General features: G+C 38.4%; 1 protein-coding gene across 2 annotated transcripts in view; it reads left to right on the forward strand.

The window, feature by feature from the left end:
• Positions 1-615: 615 nt before the first annotated feature.
• ST18 (ST18 C2H2C-type zinc finger transcription factor) overlaps positions 616-17,380 on the forward strand; it is a 169,881-nt gene continuing 153,116 nt past the window's right edge. Inside the window, exons 1-2 of one of the 2 annotated variants that reach the window (XM_042029024.1) lie at positions 616-825; positions 1,126-1,261. In XM_042029024.1, the coding sequence (XP_041884958.1) occupies positions 787-825; positions 1,126-1,261 (175 nt within the window). In that variant the 5' untranslated portion in view covers positions 616-786. The remainder of the gene's footprint in view (positions 826-1,125; positions 1,262-17,380) is intronic. The other variant, XM_042029023.1, reaches the window with a different exon arrangement.

Consider the following 17,380-nt stretch of genomic DNA (forward strand, 5'->3'; position numbering starts at 1 on the left):
CAGTGGTCAGTACTGGAAGTGCTGGGTCTGTATGGTAATTCTTTTCCTATAGGGAGCTGAAAAAGACATTTCTGCTTCTCTGCCAAGATGTGGCTTTGTGACTAGTGGAGTAAGAGTTTACAAAGAATAGGTAAGTTTAAAATAATAGTTAGACTGCTTTGGTTTTGTTTTGTTTTGTTTTGTTTTTCTGGGCGTGAAGTAGAGTAAGTCACTGAGTTTCTGTCAGTTTCTTTGATAAGTCTGGAATATTCTGAACTAATTTCTGCTGCTTAACTGGGTGCCGGGGTTCCAAACCTAGATCCTGCACAAATTCCATATGTTCCTTTCAGATTCCTTCTGGAAGAAAGTAAAGACTATCATGAAGAAAATCCTGTGCAAGACTATAGCGAATGCACCCAGTAGACTAAGCAAGACTGAAGTTCTTCTTTGACCTGATAAAGTGAATAAAGTGTAATGTTAAGATAGAGAAAGAGTAACACCCGCCTCCTCCTCCTCTGCACACACACACACAACTTGTTTACAAAAGTGCCTTGTAGTGACTGCTGGTGGTGTCACTCCGTCCCATGCCCCAGAGCTATCACCGGGCCTCATGGGAGATGTCACTACAGCACTGGACATGGGACTGTTTGTTCACTCACTTTCTGTGAAGAGAGTTTTGAACTGTGTTTTGAATAGACAGCATTTTCTTTGTGTGGTTGGTAAATAACACAGAGCAAAGTTAGTCAGCAAGTTGCATAGCTTCTGCATTTTGATTCTTTGGAGCCCTTTTGTACCAAGCTTGACAGGATGTTTTTAACAGAATGTGACCTCACTGGGATACCAGAGGTAAGGAAAAAGTTATTGGGGCTGTTGTGGAATATTTTGCACAGAGCTGACAGAAAGTACTGCTTTAAAATGCCTTTTGGAAAGAAGATGGTCTCATGGTGATCCAGTCAACACCTTGTTCAGTGAAAATCAATGTCTTTCACTCCTTCATAAGTTATAGGATGTCTTAACAAGATTTTCTATTTCCCACGTACGGAAAAAGAGGCTGATTTGCAAATCTCAGAACAGTTACGTACTTGCTCATTGAGCAAAGGCCCAGTTCTAGTGACAGAACATCAAAATGTTTTCTTTCTAACACAGCACAGAATAAGCAGATCAGATCCAGTCTTTCATCCAAGTCCTAGAAGCAGCAGTGTGAGTATCGGAGCGGTGGCAAACCCAGCAAGACCAGGCAACAGCAACCTTGTGGATACCCATCCTCAGTCACTGGGTGAAGGTAAGAAGGAAAAGTGACACAAAGTAGTATCATTGCTCTCTCCAGGTAGGACCAGGTGCGGGTTTGCATCACGGACAGCGAAGCTGAGGCTGCCGCTTGTCGCGGCGCCTGCGGGCAGAGCAGAGGGGGTGCGGTGCCCCGGGGGCTGCGGGCGCTGCGGGCACCCCCTCTCCTCCCTCTGCTGGCCAGCGCCGGGGCAGCGCGGGGGGACCCGCACCTCCGGGCTGCCCGGGGAGCCCTGACCCGCACCGGCTCTCCGGGGCTTCCCCAGGGTGCTGCTCCTGCTACTGAGCACTGACAGGAGGGAGTGGTGCGAGCTTCAGCTGCCGTAAAAGAAGGGAGAGGAATAAGAGTGTTCCACAAGTCGGAGAAGATGATTTACCAAAAAAAAAAAAAAAAAAAAAAAAAAAAGGATGTCAGATTCAGATATTTATACAGTATAAAATATTATAGATTCATGCTGAACATCTGTTTACATTCAGGATCTAAAGAGGTTTTTATGGAAAATGAAAGAAAAATGCATTATTACACAAAATAGCTTCATGAATAAGAGGGATTTTGCTGTTCTGAAATTGAATTAACAATATGTGATCTGCTTTACTATCTACACCAACAGAACAACAAAACTTCATTGTTTTTGTGGTCAACAATTGTAGAGGTTTTTTCCAGCCAGTATAGGTGACTTGAAAAGTTAAAAAGTTTGTTTGGAGTCGCTGGTGGAGCAGTGAGAGGAAATGTTCTCATGATATGTAAAACTGTTATTCATACTTGAACACTTTCATAAAAAAGAAAACTAAAATTATGCTTTTAAAATTGGAAAGTTTTGGGTTTTGCTGACAACGAAAGTGTTCTTTGGTAAATGAGGATGGAAAAGTTTGCTCATTTACTTATGACTAACTAGAGTTGCTTTTTACAGTAAGGAACATAAAGAACTATGTCTTTGTTTTTGCTTGTGATCAGTTAAAAAACGTATAGTTTGAACTTCATTTAGCTGTATGAAAGATGTGGTGAGTGCATCACTCCTCCCAGTAAGACAGGGTGATGACTTTGGTTTGACAAAGCTTTTACAGTGATACTTTTACGTTGCCAAGCCTGTTACAGTACTTTGATCTGTTGGTGTGTGGTCAAAAAAGATGCAAGCTCTGCCCTAATTAAGGCAAATATTTATACTGAAGAACCTTCTAGAGAGAAGCATGTTATGTGAAGCAGAAGTATGTCAAACAGGGATGATTAAAGATGTTAAATTTATATTCACAACTTAGGTATTTGTGTTGCAGCAGTACTTCTGGTCTTCATCATGGGTCAGATGTTTGGAATTGTATAATAAACCCCAAGATTTTATAAAGCAAACATCTAATGATGATATGAGACCTGAGATAGCAGTTAAATTTAAAAATGTAACAAATTAGTAATAATAAATGTGTTAAGATAGAGTTTTCAGATTGAATATCTATCTACAGCTGTATATGTACTGTGAGGTGGTTTTTAACAGATGATTTTTCATAGTGTCTCATTCACTACAGATAAACTGCCACCAATAGTTGTAAGCTTGATCTTTTCATGACCTTCAGTCAGGGAGATGTTAGCAGGGTGGGATACAATTTACTTCATCCTGGAATTTGAAGAAAAGAGTGCAAAAGTTCAATAAAAGTGGATCGTTTCATATTGATGAAAGCTACAGTGGAGAAACCAGTAGAGGTCAGTGCAGAGTGCTGAAATGGAAGGAGAGTGCCAAGGCTTTGTGCATTTGTGCTCTCTACTTTTGATCTTTAACTTTTCCTTTAAAATAGGGTAAAGGCTTACAGTGGCTTACAGCCAATATTCCTATCCTCTTCGAAAGATAGACTAAACATACTTGTGACAATATGATAATGTCACACTGCTTAAACAGATCAATTTAAGCAACAAAACACATTTTGTTTCATGTTATAGCTTGCAGACAGATGCTGGAAGCCTTATTTGGTGGAAGCATTACTGAAACCAATGTGTAATACTTATTACATACATTGCAGTGATAATACATCGAGTTGATGGCTATGTAGCAAAAAAAAAAAAGTAGGAGAAAGGATAATTTTTAGGGAACAAGTTTTCAAATATTTGAAGTTAGAGTAACAACAGAATTTTTCTCATTTTTGGTAAAAAGTTTGTAAAATTATCGTTATGTGGTGTTTTAAAAGTCTTTTCTTTGTGTATATACATAGATATGCAGGGGAGTGGGGTGAGGCAAACAGACTCTGTATATAAAGTTGAATTATCTTTTGTTTCACTTTTTAAAGCCATTGTTTGCTTGTGGTTCCCTTTTGTGATTTAAAGCAAGGAAAAGAATCACTGACTATAGTCAGTGCATGAAAAGATCCTTCAATATATATTAGCTGCAAAATCTCCTCTCTGAAAAGGCTTCTATTCAAGCTGCTTTCTGTGAATCTAGAAAGAGCAACCTGCCTGTCCCCATTCTGTTTCCTTACACTTTAACTAAGTACTTAGAAAATGAGCTTGCTATTAAATTGTGATTGTTGAATATCAAGGAATTGCAAAAAAATTATCACCAGATAAAAGGGGTCTTGTTCTACTTTGATTCAAATGCCAACTTACATCTGCTGCCTATGATGTTAGGGGGAAATTTCCCGTACCTTTAAAGAGAGTAGAGCCACACAAGCAGTAAATATTCTTGAAAATCCTCTTCACTTGTTCTGCTTACCTTTCATGTCCTTCTTTAAATTGATTATGGAGGCATTGGAAAGAATCCAACACCTTTGAAAATCATACTTTCTTTTCATTTCCTTTATCATGTTCTTAAAAGTGTCATGAGCCAGACAGAGACTCTGCAGCCCTTCCTCACAGGCACTTGTTCTGTGTAGCATGAGTGGGAAGGAAGCTCCAAGGGCTTTAAAGGGAGGATTACAGCAAGGGAGGGATTCCCTGGTAACTGTAGCAGCTATCAGCTGTATAAATTGCGGTGGGAAGGAGAGAGAGATGCTATAAACTGCTGTTGCATATCTGACCTGTGATATGTTTTTGCTGCAATTCTCTGTGTAACATCACATACAGGTCTTCCAATCCATGGGTTTCATGTCAATATCTCCATTTATACATGTAGCATAAAGTGCTGGATTTGTGAAGCCAATGAAGTGCTCGTGTTTGAATCAGCAGAGAGACCAGAATCTCTACAGGCTTGTTTCACCAAATTTTTTTCCCTAGGGCAAAGAAAACTTAGAAATAATCTCATTTCTTTCATAACACAGGATCCCATCTAATATAGTGGCATACAAGTGATAGTATGTCAAATGACAATTTCAAGTAGGAGTCACAATTTTTACCAAAACCTTGCACTCAATTCCTCTCAATTCAGTTCTTCTTTAAAATTGAAGAAACAACTTTAAGTACTGATTTCACTCCTGGATTTGATTGTGTTTTGAAAAAATAGTCTTGAGTCCAAAAGTCAAATCCCCCTTCTCTCCCCACATAAGCTTCTGTCATCCGTAGCATTTTGACAAGCAATATATTCCAGTTGGCTTTTACATATCTCTCTCATTTTTTGTTGGTTAAAAAGGGTGTGAGAAGTTGTGTTTAGCTGAGCCACAGTGGAAGTGCTCGATTACAGTAGCTGATTCTCTTCATTAGTTATTAGTTATTTGTTCCTCAAATGCTTTTCCCGCAAATTAGTGCAAAGGTTGAAATTAAGGTACTATTTATAACCCTCAGTGCTCTGGTTTTAGCCAGTCAGTGTTGAAGTCCACAAGTCCAAGTGGACTCTTGATTCAATTAAGTTTGCTTGTTTGTTAAATTTCATTAGCAGCTGGCCTGCTTTTTTTTTTTTGACTTTTTCTTTTCTGTAACATCCTGAATACAAAACCCCAAAATTCAGAGACCAAAATAATGTTGCTGAAAACGTGTAGTTTAGTCAAGTGTAAAGCTATGCTAGAAGTTTGGTGTTCTTATCTGTATGCTGACCAAAGATAGAAGATTGCAACCTAGCAGCTCAAGACCAAGAAACAGAAGGTCTATCTTATTGCTGAAGTTCCCAGTCTGTCATAGATCAATGTTTGATATTTTCTTGATTGTGGTATTATTCATGCATACAGGTATGGTAATATCATGTTCTCATTTTTTTTCCCCTCCCTTTTGATGTCTTTGATCTATTCTTTTTTTTGCTACTTTGTAGAAGTTTTACTCTGCAAAGTAGTTGTGCATAGTAAAATTATCTTGCCACTATACAGCTACATTTTACATTTGTTTAACTCAGGGATGTATTTCTTCATTCTTAGTTCATAAGGGGGTGGGAGTGACTACCAAAATCTTTATGGTACCTGAAATGAAGGTATCTGTCATTCAGATAAAGCTTTGTGTTCTGTTTAGGCATGTATCAAAGAAAATGTGCGCTTGTGTCCAGCTGGGAGTAGCCCTGATTCAGTGGTGATCAGTGACCAAGATAGCAGTGCTAGTGAAAATCTCCTCATGTAAACAAGGAAACTGTGGCATTTGCACCAGCAATTGAATAAATTCAGGCTCCTTATGGGTAATTACATTATCAATCTGCAGATTGCAAAATAAACTTAAATAAATTAGAGCCAGTAAATTAGAATGATAAATGTAGGCAAATAAACCATAATTTCAAAAATTCAATACGGAGGAAAAAGATATAGATTTTTCACCCATTTCATGAATAAATGGACAGCCTAAGCAATTGGTGTAATTCTGGGAAATGTAGACATATATCACAAGAAAATGTCAATATTGCAGTTTTGTTTTTGGTGGTTCTATCATTTTACTGAAACATATCTATGGAGGCATCTTTATTTCTAATGTGCTTTAAGAATCAGAAATGGTGATTTTCCCCGATTATATTAGATTGGATCATGTAGCTGGGTTTGGGTGGTTTTCACTTTATCCTGGATTTCTGTTGGGAGTTTGTTACCTGCCCTTTTCACTGTGTATCTCAAATCAATACTAGGCTTTTTTTTTTTTCATTGCTTCACTTTCTCATATGTCAAGAGCAAACTTCAGATGCCAGTCTCTTGATATTCTTTGACTCCCACTGAAATCCATACAAAGCTGATACAAGTCTTGAGTGTCTCACACATCCTGGGAACAAAAAAAAAAAGCAACCAACTTATGGTGTGTGGTGACCTAGAGCTGAGGAACTGTAGCCTTTATGAACTCAACATTAAATCTCAGGATATGTGGTACTAAGCCTTTCTAGAAACTCTGTAAATCACTCCTCTTTCCTAGAAAATTTCTGTTATTTCTCTTACACTTACGTATTTCTAAGAGTTTAATACTCACACTGCTGTCAACAAAATAAGTGTGAATTCTCTTTTTGTAATACATATTCATGTTTATGTTTACAAGCAAAGTGACTTCAAAAGATATTTATGTTTTTAACAAGTCTCTTCCAAAAATTGAATCCTATATTTCGCTCTACTGTACAGAATAACTCTTCTATCAATACTCTGTAACACTTGAAGGTCTTCTGTAGAAGATGATTGTGATTAGTCAATATAGTGCAAGGGGTTATTAAGAATAGGCTTCACAGAATAGAAAATATTCAACAAGTATGCTTACTTTTTCTTTTTCTTACTTTTCCATGCTTTATTTTTCCTTTTTTACTTTGGTGGCCCATCTCAGTTTCAATTTTATGCCCTAGGTTTTCCCAACACTGTAAAAATACAATGAATAACAATGTTATTTGAATATGTTATTTTACTATTCTTTGGGGATTTTATGTTGGCCCAGAAAAAGAAGTACGCTCTTCTGAAAACTTTTAATCTATGTTTATATATATTATATTTTTATCACTACACTCATATTTTAGATCTATATATGTATATGAATCTGTGCAGAACATTTTGAAATTTCTGCAGGGAAATGATACTTAGGAGTTCACTAATATATTTTATGATCTCAACAAGTTAATATGGACATTATTTTTTTCCAGGAATTAAGATGTTAAACTTAAGAAAACACTTCATTAAAATTAGATGAAATATGGATAAAAGTCTGAAAAAATACTAACTGCAGCTTTAAACAGCATGAAACTGAAACACATTTCCCATGAACTTGACTCACAGAAATATTTTTTCTATTTTTCTCGGAAATAATTTTATTAGTAGTGCTCCTATAGAAGTGTTAATCATGTGATCGCATGTGTCAAAAATATTCCATTTTGCTAGCAGATTTATGCTACTTCAGAGAAAATATATGAGTAAAGATTTTCTGGCAGCTTAATGTTGGTGGTAAAGATGACCGTGGAGAATATGAATGTTTATACCTGGTATGATTATACCCCATTCTCTTATAAAAAAGGGTTCTGGAGTAGCACAGATTGTAATTGTTAACCAACACAGTAGCATCTGCAATGAGATCACACGGTTGACTGGATTCATGTTTAAGGGGAGCAGGGGATGTCATCTGCTTTGACTTAAGCAAGTTTTTTAGCACAGTCTCCCATTACATCCTAATATTGATGCAATGTAATTATGGACTGGGTAGATGGACAGGTACATGAGTAGGAAACAGATGGATCATTGAATTCCAGGGGTAGTGGCTAATGGTTCATACTCCACCTTGTTACCTGAGTTCCTTAGGGGACTGTCCAGAAGCCCACCCTGGTTCAGTAACTTCCTCAGTGGACAGCGAGCTGAACTTTGTATGCTGACTGTGATGAAGGGTAACAAAGCATGGGGTTGTGTCAAAGCAGACTACCAGTAGATCAGAGAAAGTTGTGATTTCCTTATACTTGGTACTAACTAGGGCACATCTAGAACAATACATCCAGTTCAGGGTACCTCCAATCAAGACAGAACTTGATCAACTAGAGCACATTCAGCGGGGAGCTATCAAGATGGTTGGAGGCAGCAGCATATGTCCTGTGAATAAACTCTGTGAAAGCAGGGCTTGTTTAATCTAGAAAAGAGATACCTGCAAGTAAAAAAAAATCATTTTTAGGCAGAGAACTCCTGAGAAAATAATAGTGTGGCAACTTCTGAAATAATGTTTTCCTTGTCAGTAGATAGTAGCTCCTGCCTCCTAAAGAAGCTCACCATTCATAAGCATCAGGTGAGCTTGGGCTCTTAAGCAGTTCTAATGAAACATTAAACATTGCAAGAGATTTCCTTCACGTTAGGCAGTAATAGTTAAGTAGTAGTTTACTAATTTGTAAGTGTAAAGTGTTGTTTTCACATACGCAGTAAAGAAAAATACCAAAAAATTTCATTCTAGATGTAAACCAAAGGCTTATCCAGGTCTTTGAATCTCCTATATCTGCTGGAAGGATTCTTCCTGTAGAGTAGTTCTTGCTATTGTTCATGGAATGTTGTAAATTTACAGAGTACAGCTATTTGCCCAGGGTGTTGAATGCTCTTGCTAGGGAAGCAATGGCCTATGTATTCTAACTGTGCCTTGGTTTGATTTGATGGTGCTTATCCTCTGGTTTTTTTCCCTGAAATTTGATGTGAATATTTTTGCTAAGGAAGAAAGTACTGTGTCAAAGAAATCAAAAGACATCTGATGCATTTTTGCTTGGAAGTGAAAATGGTAGAACAAAGAGAGTGATCAACAGATATTTGTAAGTCTACCTTTTCCTTATGCCAAATCAACATGACTAACAGTAAGGACTGGGAGCTAAAAGTAGAAGGAAAGAAATGAAACCTCTTGTGTCATTGGTAGAAAATACTCTATGTGGGAATGTAGAATACATTGTAATCAATCTTTTACTCTATGGATTTATACTGTGAAAGATATTAGGAAGTGGCCGGGAAGATACCGATATAATTGGTCCTGGAGTTGTGCCAGAATGTTCAATCTGTCCTGTCCAGATGTTGTCCTTTTAGGCCAAGGAAAATACCTCTGCCCAACTCACTTCCTCCTTATTGCAGAAGCAAGCTTGATATTTGCATTGTATATTTGCAAGTTTGGTTTTTAGTCCTGACTCAGGCTGGGCTCATCAAATGCAGGACTACCCAGCAGGCAGCACTGCTCACAGCACTTGCAAAGCTTCTAATAACTATTTTTAGATGTTCTTTTTCACCGCTCTGGTTAACTCTTTCCTGCTTTAGCCTTCTCCCAAAAAATAGCCTGCCCCAATTTTATTTTCCCCAGTTATCCCAGATTTGCTGTATCACTTTGCCAGGTCAGTATTTTTGAAACCATTGCTGGTGTGCTCATGGCCTTGCATGGAATTTATGCTACAGTTCCCTGTGCACTGTTGATCTTGCATGACTGCACTCACAAGAAGGTCCCCAGTGACCCCCTTCAACTCTCTGTGAAGTCTGGCCAGTGATTATGTGACTGTCTCTCAGCTGCCAGTGAAATCCAGCCATTCTTCACTGCACTGTCTATATAGCTTATTAGCTTCTCCCTTTGTAATCTCTCGATAGTTTCTCATTTACATTGCATAGATAGTTTTAGCATGTCCTGTTCAGTTGATTTAACTCCAGGTGGAGCAGCCTTGTTGCTTTCCTGAGCCCTAACACCAATAGCATCATCCTTAGTTATTGCTGTTGGTGTACAGCAGCACCAAGGGAGATGAGGAAATAAGGGCTTAGGCACTAATGGCTGGTGATGGATGGTTGAAACCTCTTCAGGTTCCTTCCATACATCCTGGCACAAGAACCCACCTGCCAGGGCTACATGGGAGTCACAGTGTGTGAATGGGAATGGGAGCAAACTCTGCCTAAGTTCTGAGCTAATAGGAAATGAGAAATCTAATATTGTGTGTCTAGGTGTCACCACAGTGGCCATGATAAGTAAGCCTTGTTGGAAGGCTGGATATGGCATCACGTTTCTTAACACTTGTGGTAGCAATATGAGAGTTGGCAGATTTAATATATGGCAGTGTGAGGTCTCATCTACTCACACTTGCACCAACAGACCTTGTCAATGAGACAGGAATTTTTTTCTTGTCATTCCTGGTCACAGAGGACAGTGGGAGCAGAACAAGTATGCATAGCTGTAGTCACAGCTGTCATTGCAGCATCAGTGTGGGAATAAACACTTAGAAACTGGATACTGGAAAAGTCCCTAGCTATAATCCATGGTTAAGCCAGATAACTTCAGGTAGTCAGCTGTTAAATGGGAACATGCCCTGGTTATGAGACACTGGATCCTGCCATAGCTGTAAGGGAAAACTGAAATATTACAATCCACAGGCCTTCAGAATCACTGTTCATATCTTTTGATTTAAAAAAGAAACCAAAAAACCTTTCTGAAATGATTTATGTTTGAGACTCTAGAAAAATGGCCTTGATGCTGCCCATTGTTATCTCTTGTACAGACCATACTCCAACCCTTGCTTAACGGGTATGTACCTCTTAAAAATTAAAAACTGTGCAACTTGGGGTTTTTTAACAATGCTTCAATATTTCGGAAATGTCAGTTGATTCATTTCTGTATTATTAGATCTTTACAGTACTCGGCTGCAAGTACAACAAAGAAACAGCATGCATAATCATTTCTGTGATTAGAGTCTGCTGCCCAGTTACAAAAGCTCAGTCCAGAAGGAAAAGACATCCCATCCTATACACCTGCTTATGCAATCTTACAGATATTGCTAGTGCAAAGGCATCAGGTTTCCTTCATTGATTTATGGAGGTCAGATTTCAAGAGCAAAATGAATGAGGCACACTGGGCAATGCTGACTAAGATGGAAAGATAATGCTTATTCTTGTAGCAAAAAAAAGTTGAGGAGATTGGTATCAATAAAACTACTCTTTCTGAAACAACATTGGGGTTGCCACTGGGAATTTCAGTGGGATTATACAGTTGGAATATAATTATAGTCTTGGGTGCCTTTTGTTTCTTTGTTAAATGCTATCCAACACCCCATCAAAGATATAAGAATTTTGTTATAATTTTAAAACTCTCTTGTAAGTCCTGCTGTAGAATTGGCATCGTTCCTTTAGTCAGCTGAAAAATTGACCGGTACTTGTGCAAGTTCTACAACTGCATCAAAGAATGGCTGGAAAAAGACACACTTGGGGTTCTGACTACCACAGGCTTGAGACACAGTTGATTTGGTAGACAAGACAAAATCTTGAAGGGTCAGTGTTTATTCTAGGATTTATTTCACTTGGAGGAACAATTCTGAAAACCCTTTTTGGGTGATCTGTTCCCATTTAGCTCTGGATATTTGGTTACTAGCCTGTGGTGATTGTGAAAGAAAAAAACTATGGTGAATTAAATGCTACTATAATAAAGTGTGGTGTTTAGCCACCTTTTTGTACAAAATCTGCAGATATATAGAATATGTATTAAAGATACTTCAGTATGAGAAATCAATGTCATGTGCAAGTGTTATGTAAAATGATTAAAAAGCAGAAATTCTTTGTTTTTTAGAACTTTAAAACATGCAACTTTCTGTTTATCTGGACTATGAGAGAGAGAAGCACACTGTCCTCCTTTTTATTAAGCTTTTTATTATGGCAACATTCCTCAAACAAAATATACCTGGAGTCGAACATTCCATCTCCAAAGGCAACACACATTCTATTCTCAACATACTAGCATGAAGGACTGAATCTTACTTTAAATTATTTGTCTTTTGCCAAAATATCTGGTAGATCTACTTAACTGGTTAAAAAGTGATCCTGAATGCTCAAAGTACTTTTGTGAAACAAAATGTATGTTATGCATGTACAATGACAGCGGGAAAAGAAGAAGCAGAGATTGCCAAGGACATTCTGAGAACATTTATTGATTGGAAACAAATCAGTGAATTTTTTTGTTTTGTTTTGTTTTGTTTTGTTTTGTTTTGCTGGATTTTTTTTTTCTTCTCCATATTACACGAAGTGGTCTCTGTCTGGGTGTAATTTTTACTTTTTAGTGCCATCTGCACCTGTGGCCTTTGGACTTAATGTTTATGACAGATGGACTGGACTGTGTTTGCACCATTTAGTGTATAATCCTTCTGTATGTATCTATGCCATGCTAGGCTGTGGCACTGACCCAATGGGCATATTTATTAGTGCAGACTTCCTGTCTGCTTCCATTGTTCTGTTGCAGTGTCCTTTGAGCCTAATGGACCTTGCTTTGTGCTGGGCCCACCTACAAAATATTGTTTCTGATTCGTGCCAGATTATCTATTGCAGACTCTGAATTTTTTTTTCTCTAACACATTTGCCAACTAGAACGCTTAAAATGGATCAATTCCATATTGTAAATGCTCTTCCTCTCCTCTCAGCCTGCAAGCTTCATTTTTGAACAAGCTTGCTAGCTTTGTTTGCTGGTACCAAGATACTTGATAAAAACAGGGGAAGCATTTCTACTGAAAAATGTCACCTCTCACTGCCTGAGCTCCTGTTCTACTGGAAGCAGAAGCTGTTCCCAGTAAGGCAATGGCCCCTGTACAAGAGGGTGCAATAAGAATAACCTTGGCTGCAGTAGCTTGCTGGCTGGCCCATGGCCTGCAGCCTGGAGCTGGGTGGCACATCCCATCCCTGCTGACTTCATCAGCACTGTGTGATGTGGGAAAAAGGATGGGCTACTATCAAACAAGAAATGTTGCCTTCTGGATCTGAACAGCAAAACAAATGCAACACTTGGGAACTTGCAGTTTTTTAAGTTGTTTGACTGTTTGTGAACCTAAAAATCCACAGATATGATATCAGGAAAACAAAGAGCAATTCATTATTGATCATTTATCTCATGAAATCATGAGGTTGCCCCTCTAGTTTTTGGGCCTGTTACAGTAAAGCACAAAATGAACCTCACAGTTTAGTTGTAGTCACATCAAATCAGTGGCAAATTTCACAGAGACAATTTAGAATCAAACCCACCCGTCTCTAAAAACAAAATTTTTCAACATATATATTCTAATATTTAAAAAGGACTTTAAAAAAATATTTCTACAGAAAGTAATCATGCCTCTGTAAACCCTCTATGGTGAGAGAGAGCACCTATAAACTTCTCATATTACATAGCAAGACTATGTAGCTTGTGCTCATATTATCATGATCACGAGAAGAGGAAACATACTCTGCATCACACACCTGGGAAAACAGGGATAGTTTCTGGTGTGGGTATACCTGCCAATCAGATTTCTGCAGGATGAGAATGAAGACCTGTGAGGGAGAATTTATAATTTCATAAATAAAAAAGCAATTATCAGTAACAGTTTCGCGTCTAGAAAAGTCTTCTTTTATTATTTCTTGTGCTACTGAAATAAAGCTGTGTAGTAAAAAACAAAAGATATGATGGCATATTCATGACTGGAAAGTAGGAAAAAAATTTATTTTTTCATTCAGCCATTTTAAATTTGGCATTTCTACTTTGTAGTAGAACTCAAACTATCAAATATATGTCTAGAATATATTACCTGTGATCCTGGCCTTGAGAAGAAACTACGTAGAAGTCCATGTACAAATACTCATGTGTGGTTTGTATATCTGCCTTTTTCATTCACCTTTAACACTCTTGAATACTTAGTACTTTTGAAGATCAGGTACTCAAACTGCAATGGTGAAATTCCATATAGGCAATTTTTGAGAAGGAATGGGTATATTTTCAACCCTGAATTTAATATTAAAATACTTGGTTGAAATTTGAAAATCTCATGAGTGTATGTTTTGAAATCATCTTTTACACCCCAAGCAATTTATGTTTCTCTCTTTTCGTGATATCTGGAAGAGTTTCATCAATTTAGCCTCATAGTTGCACATCTTGAAGGAATATTTTTAAGAATGCAGTGTAAAAAATGTGCAAGCTAGTTGTGGGCAAATCCTGTTTAATACGCTTCAATTTGAATTAGCTGTGTGACGCTTGTGTTTTTTTCCCTCTGTTTGCTGTGGCAGTATCACAATTTGTTTCTGATAAATTATTGCTCACCTACTCTATGAAAAAGCAGTTTTCTAAGTTGCTTTTCTCTGCTGCCAGTCTGTGTGAGGATGAAGTATCTCCTCAAAAGTACTGTAAAAGCTGAAGTAACTCCTTATTTGTAAAAGACAATTTATAAATGTTAAGGTGAGAGCAGAGGCTGGTACAGTGGAGAGGAGACAGGATATTATTGAGTGCTTATTTTTTTATTTGCTTTTCTTTCTTTTGCTTTCTAGAATTCATAGTTGAAGTTCAGGACAACAACAGAGATATTATCCAAGTTTGCCAGAACAGAGCAGTAATCTTCTCCCACTAAAGTCTGTTGGTTACATGACAAGATTAGCTTTAAGGTTATTGCAGTGTTTGAGTTTTTGATTTGAGCCCTCTGCAAATAATGACCTGAGGGGTTGTGCCATCATGTAGACAAGCTACATGGCCATTCAGCTGTGATTATCCTAACTTCAGTGCCAGTAATATACTGTGCCCCAGAACTGTGGAGCTAGGTATCATGTCCTGCAAATGGAATTATTCTGTTAATCATGGAAGAGCCCGGGGACTGAGCTGATGGAAGCACATAATAGCAAGGTTATGCCTATCAAGGATATGCAGCCTAAATCTCCCAACTGTGAGGTAATGTAGAGACAAGTGTTATGTGACAGCCCTCCCTTGTGGATCATCATCATACCCCTTCCCTAGACAGTACCTGGTTACCAGCCAAGCCAATATATCAGGCTGTATTCATCTACCCTGGCATCTGCAGGGTTGCATCTGAAATGCAACCATTTGGGCCCAACCAAGGGGATTTTTCACTACCTTGCACATTAGAGAGTCAGCCTTATCTGGTCTTGACTGAATTCACATTTCTGTTAGAGGAACTGTAAATCTAAAAAACTTTGCAGAACTTTCAAACTGGCCAATAACCACCTGCATGTCACTGAGGACAGGAGACAGGAGATTGTGGTCGTCTGCAAAGCAGATAGATTGGCTGTCCCCATCCATGACTTTCCAGGAACTGACCAGTGGATTAAGCCACTTAGTCCTGATGTCTCTGGGCTTGTTTGAGTCTGATCTTTAGAAAGACCAATATCCCCACCTCTAACCTGCTGGGGGATTCCACTGATGTTGTTCACTGTAAGATCCATCAGGGAAACCAGCTGCTACTTTTGCCTGCTGAAACACCATTTGTTGCTGCTAGATCACCAGTGACTTCAGAAGGTCCTGCAGACAGGTTACTGTGAGCCACACCTGGCACATCCTGGGGTGGTTCTGAGCATTGACTGATGGAAGATGTGCAGCTTTTTGCTTCTCCACCAATTTTCTTTTTTAGTATGTCTGCACATGCTATTTAATGCCATTGCTTTGTCCTGTCTTGCAAGTTATTTTTATTGTTAATACTTTTCTGATACATTATACCTAGATGTTAGGAGCAACCTGGTCTCATTTGTGATGCAATTGAATCATTCTTCATATCTGCTCCTTACAAAATCAAAGAATTTCTCCAATGTTGAACACTAAATAAAAGGATGTGGTGATAAATTCATCAAATATGGTAGGCAGAATAAAGCCCAAAGGATTTTTTTTTACAAATATATAATATAGCAGCAGCTGCTTTCTTCTAAAAGTTAATCTCACTTTGTGCACTCAGGAAGCATACTTAAATTCTGAATAACTGCTCCTACTTGAAAAAGAAAGAAAAAAATTGCATTTCATTTATGAGTAAAGAGTGTAATACAACGAGATTTGTGCCTCTTTTTACTATTTTAGAAATAATATATTTTTTCTTCTTTTTTCTTGTAGACTTATATATACAAATGACAATGTATAAAAAATATTCACATCATAATAAAACTGCTTGAAAAAATAAAAAAAAAGAAATGTCAAAACCTGCAAATACTGGAATAACAAATGTTAAGAGAGTAAAATGAATGTGTTTGTAGACAGTTTTTGTGAGAGATCTGTATAATATTGTCTTGTTTTAATTAAAGGTCTTTTTGCATAAAGACCTCAAGTTTTCATTGGTTGTGTTTCTCACTTTATTAGATATTATCTGGTCCTGACTAAAAAATAAAAAGGACCCTGTGCACATAAAACCCTCCTATGTTTATTTCCTTCCCTAGTGGTGGGGAATTAAAGTGGAGGGGGAGACTGTGAACTTGTTGGAATCAGTTATTTCTCTGTATAGGGACTCAAAGACAGGGTGTGATTAGTTGCTTTAGCCAAAGCCAGTAGGCAGTCCAACAACTTAATTTAAAATCTGTTCTTGTGGTAGTGTTCAGTTCTAGGAAAAGCAGTTTTTCCCGTGTTTGACAGCCCACATGTGAACCTCACAGCACAACTTCTGCATGGGACTGTGTCCTGGGTTGCAGTGTATTCTATTACCATCCTCAGGAGCCGTTGAAACCAGGTGGGGCAGTGTTTCCTTGCCTCCTCCCCCCAGACTATCTTTCTGTTAATTGCCCACCATTGTCCTGCCGCCTGACTCAGAGATAACTCCCTCCGGACTATCTCCTGTTAATGAGCCTAATCAACACTTGGCCTCATGACTCGTGTCATCTCACATTGTGAGATGCTCCGCCCAGAGGGAGGAACCAAGCATCCCATCGTGGATATAATCTGAGGCTGAACACCAGAGAGACGGGCTTCCCACTGGATTTCCAGAGGACAGGAGCTACACAGCCACCACTGGACTTCCAGAGGAAGAGCAGACTGTTTTACTACAGGATCACTGCTTCAGAGGACTGCAGCCACCATTCCACCAGACTGCTACCACCACCCTGCCTAACAGGGTGTCAGGTTGTACCTTGACTCTGTCAGTTTGACAGTGTTTTCTTCTACCTTTTTTTCCCCTTTTTCTTTAATTTCCATTAAATTGTTATTCTGACTTAGTGCCTCCCACTGGTTTGTTTTCAAACTAGTACATAATTTGGCGCCCAAGGTGGGGCCTGCTCTGAGAAAAAGTCAGAATTACAATTTTGTATAAACAGAAATCTATTCACCATGGTGCTCAGCTGGTCTGCATGGGTACTGTATCTTGCTCTCTATATTTTTCCTCACATGGGGAACTACCTGCCTGTTGTATTACTCCTGTTAAAACCAGGGAATGGTATGAGAATTGCTTTATTGGTTTATTATGTCTATAGCATAATAACCTGCGAGGCGATGAATACCATTCGGAATATATACTCAATTTTGTTTGGCTGTCCTAGTCTGGGCTCCTATGTCTGGGACCTCTTCAACAATCACAGCCAGCCCCTGGTGGGAGGAGTAGAGAGTGGTTTCTTCCAGCCTTTCAGGCCAGGCACAGCAGTTTTT

This window comes from Corvus kubaryi, unplaced genomic scaffold (genome assembly GCF_017639235.1).
Source record: "Corvus kubaryi isolate FWS band 111438036 unplaced genomic scaffold, C.kubaryi_AGA036_p1.0 37312, whole genome shotgun sequence".
NCBI lineage: Eukaryota > Metazoa > Chordata > Aves > Passeriformes > Corvidae > Corvus > Corvus kubaryi.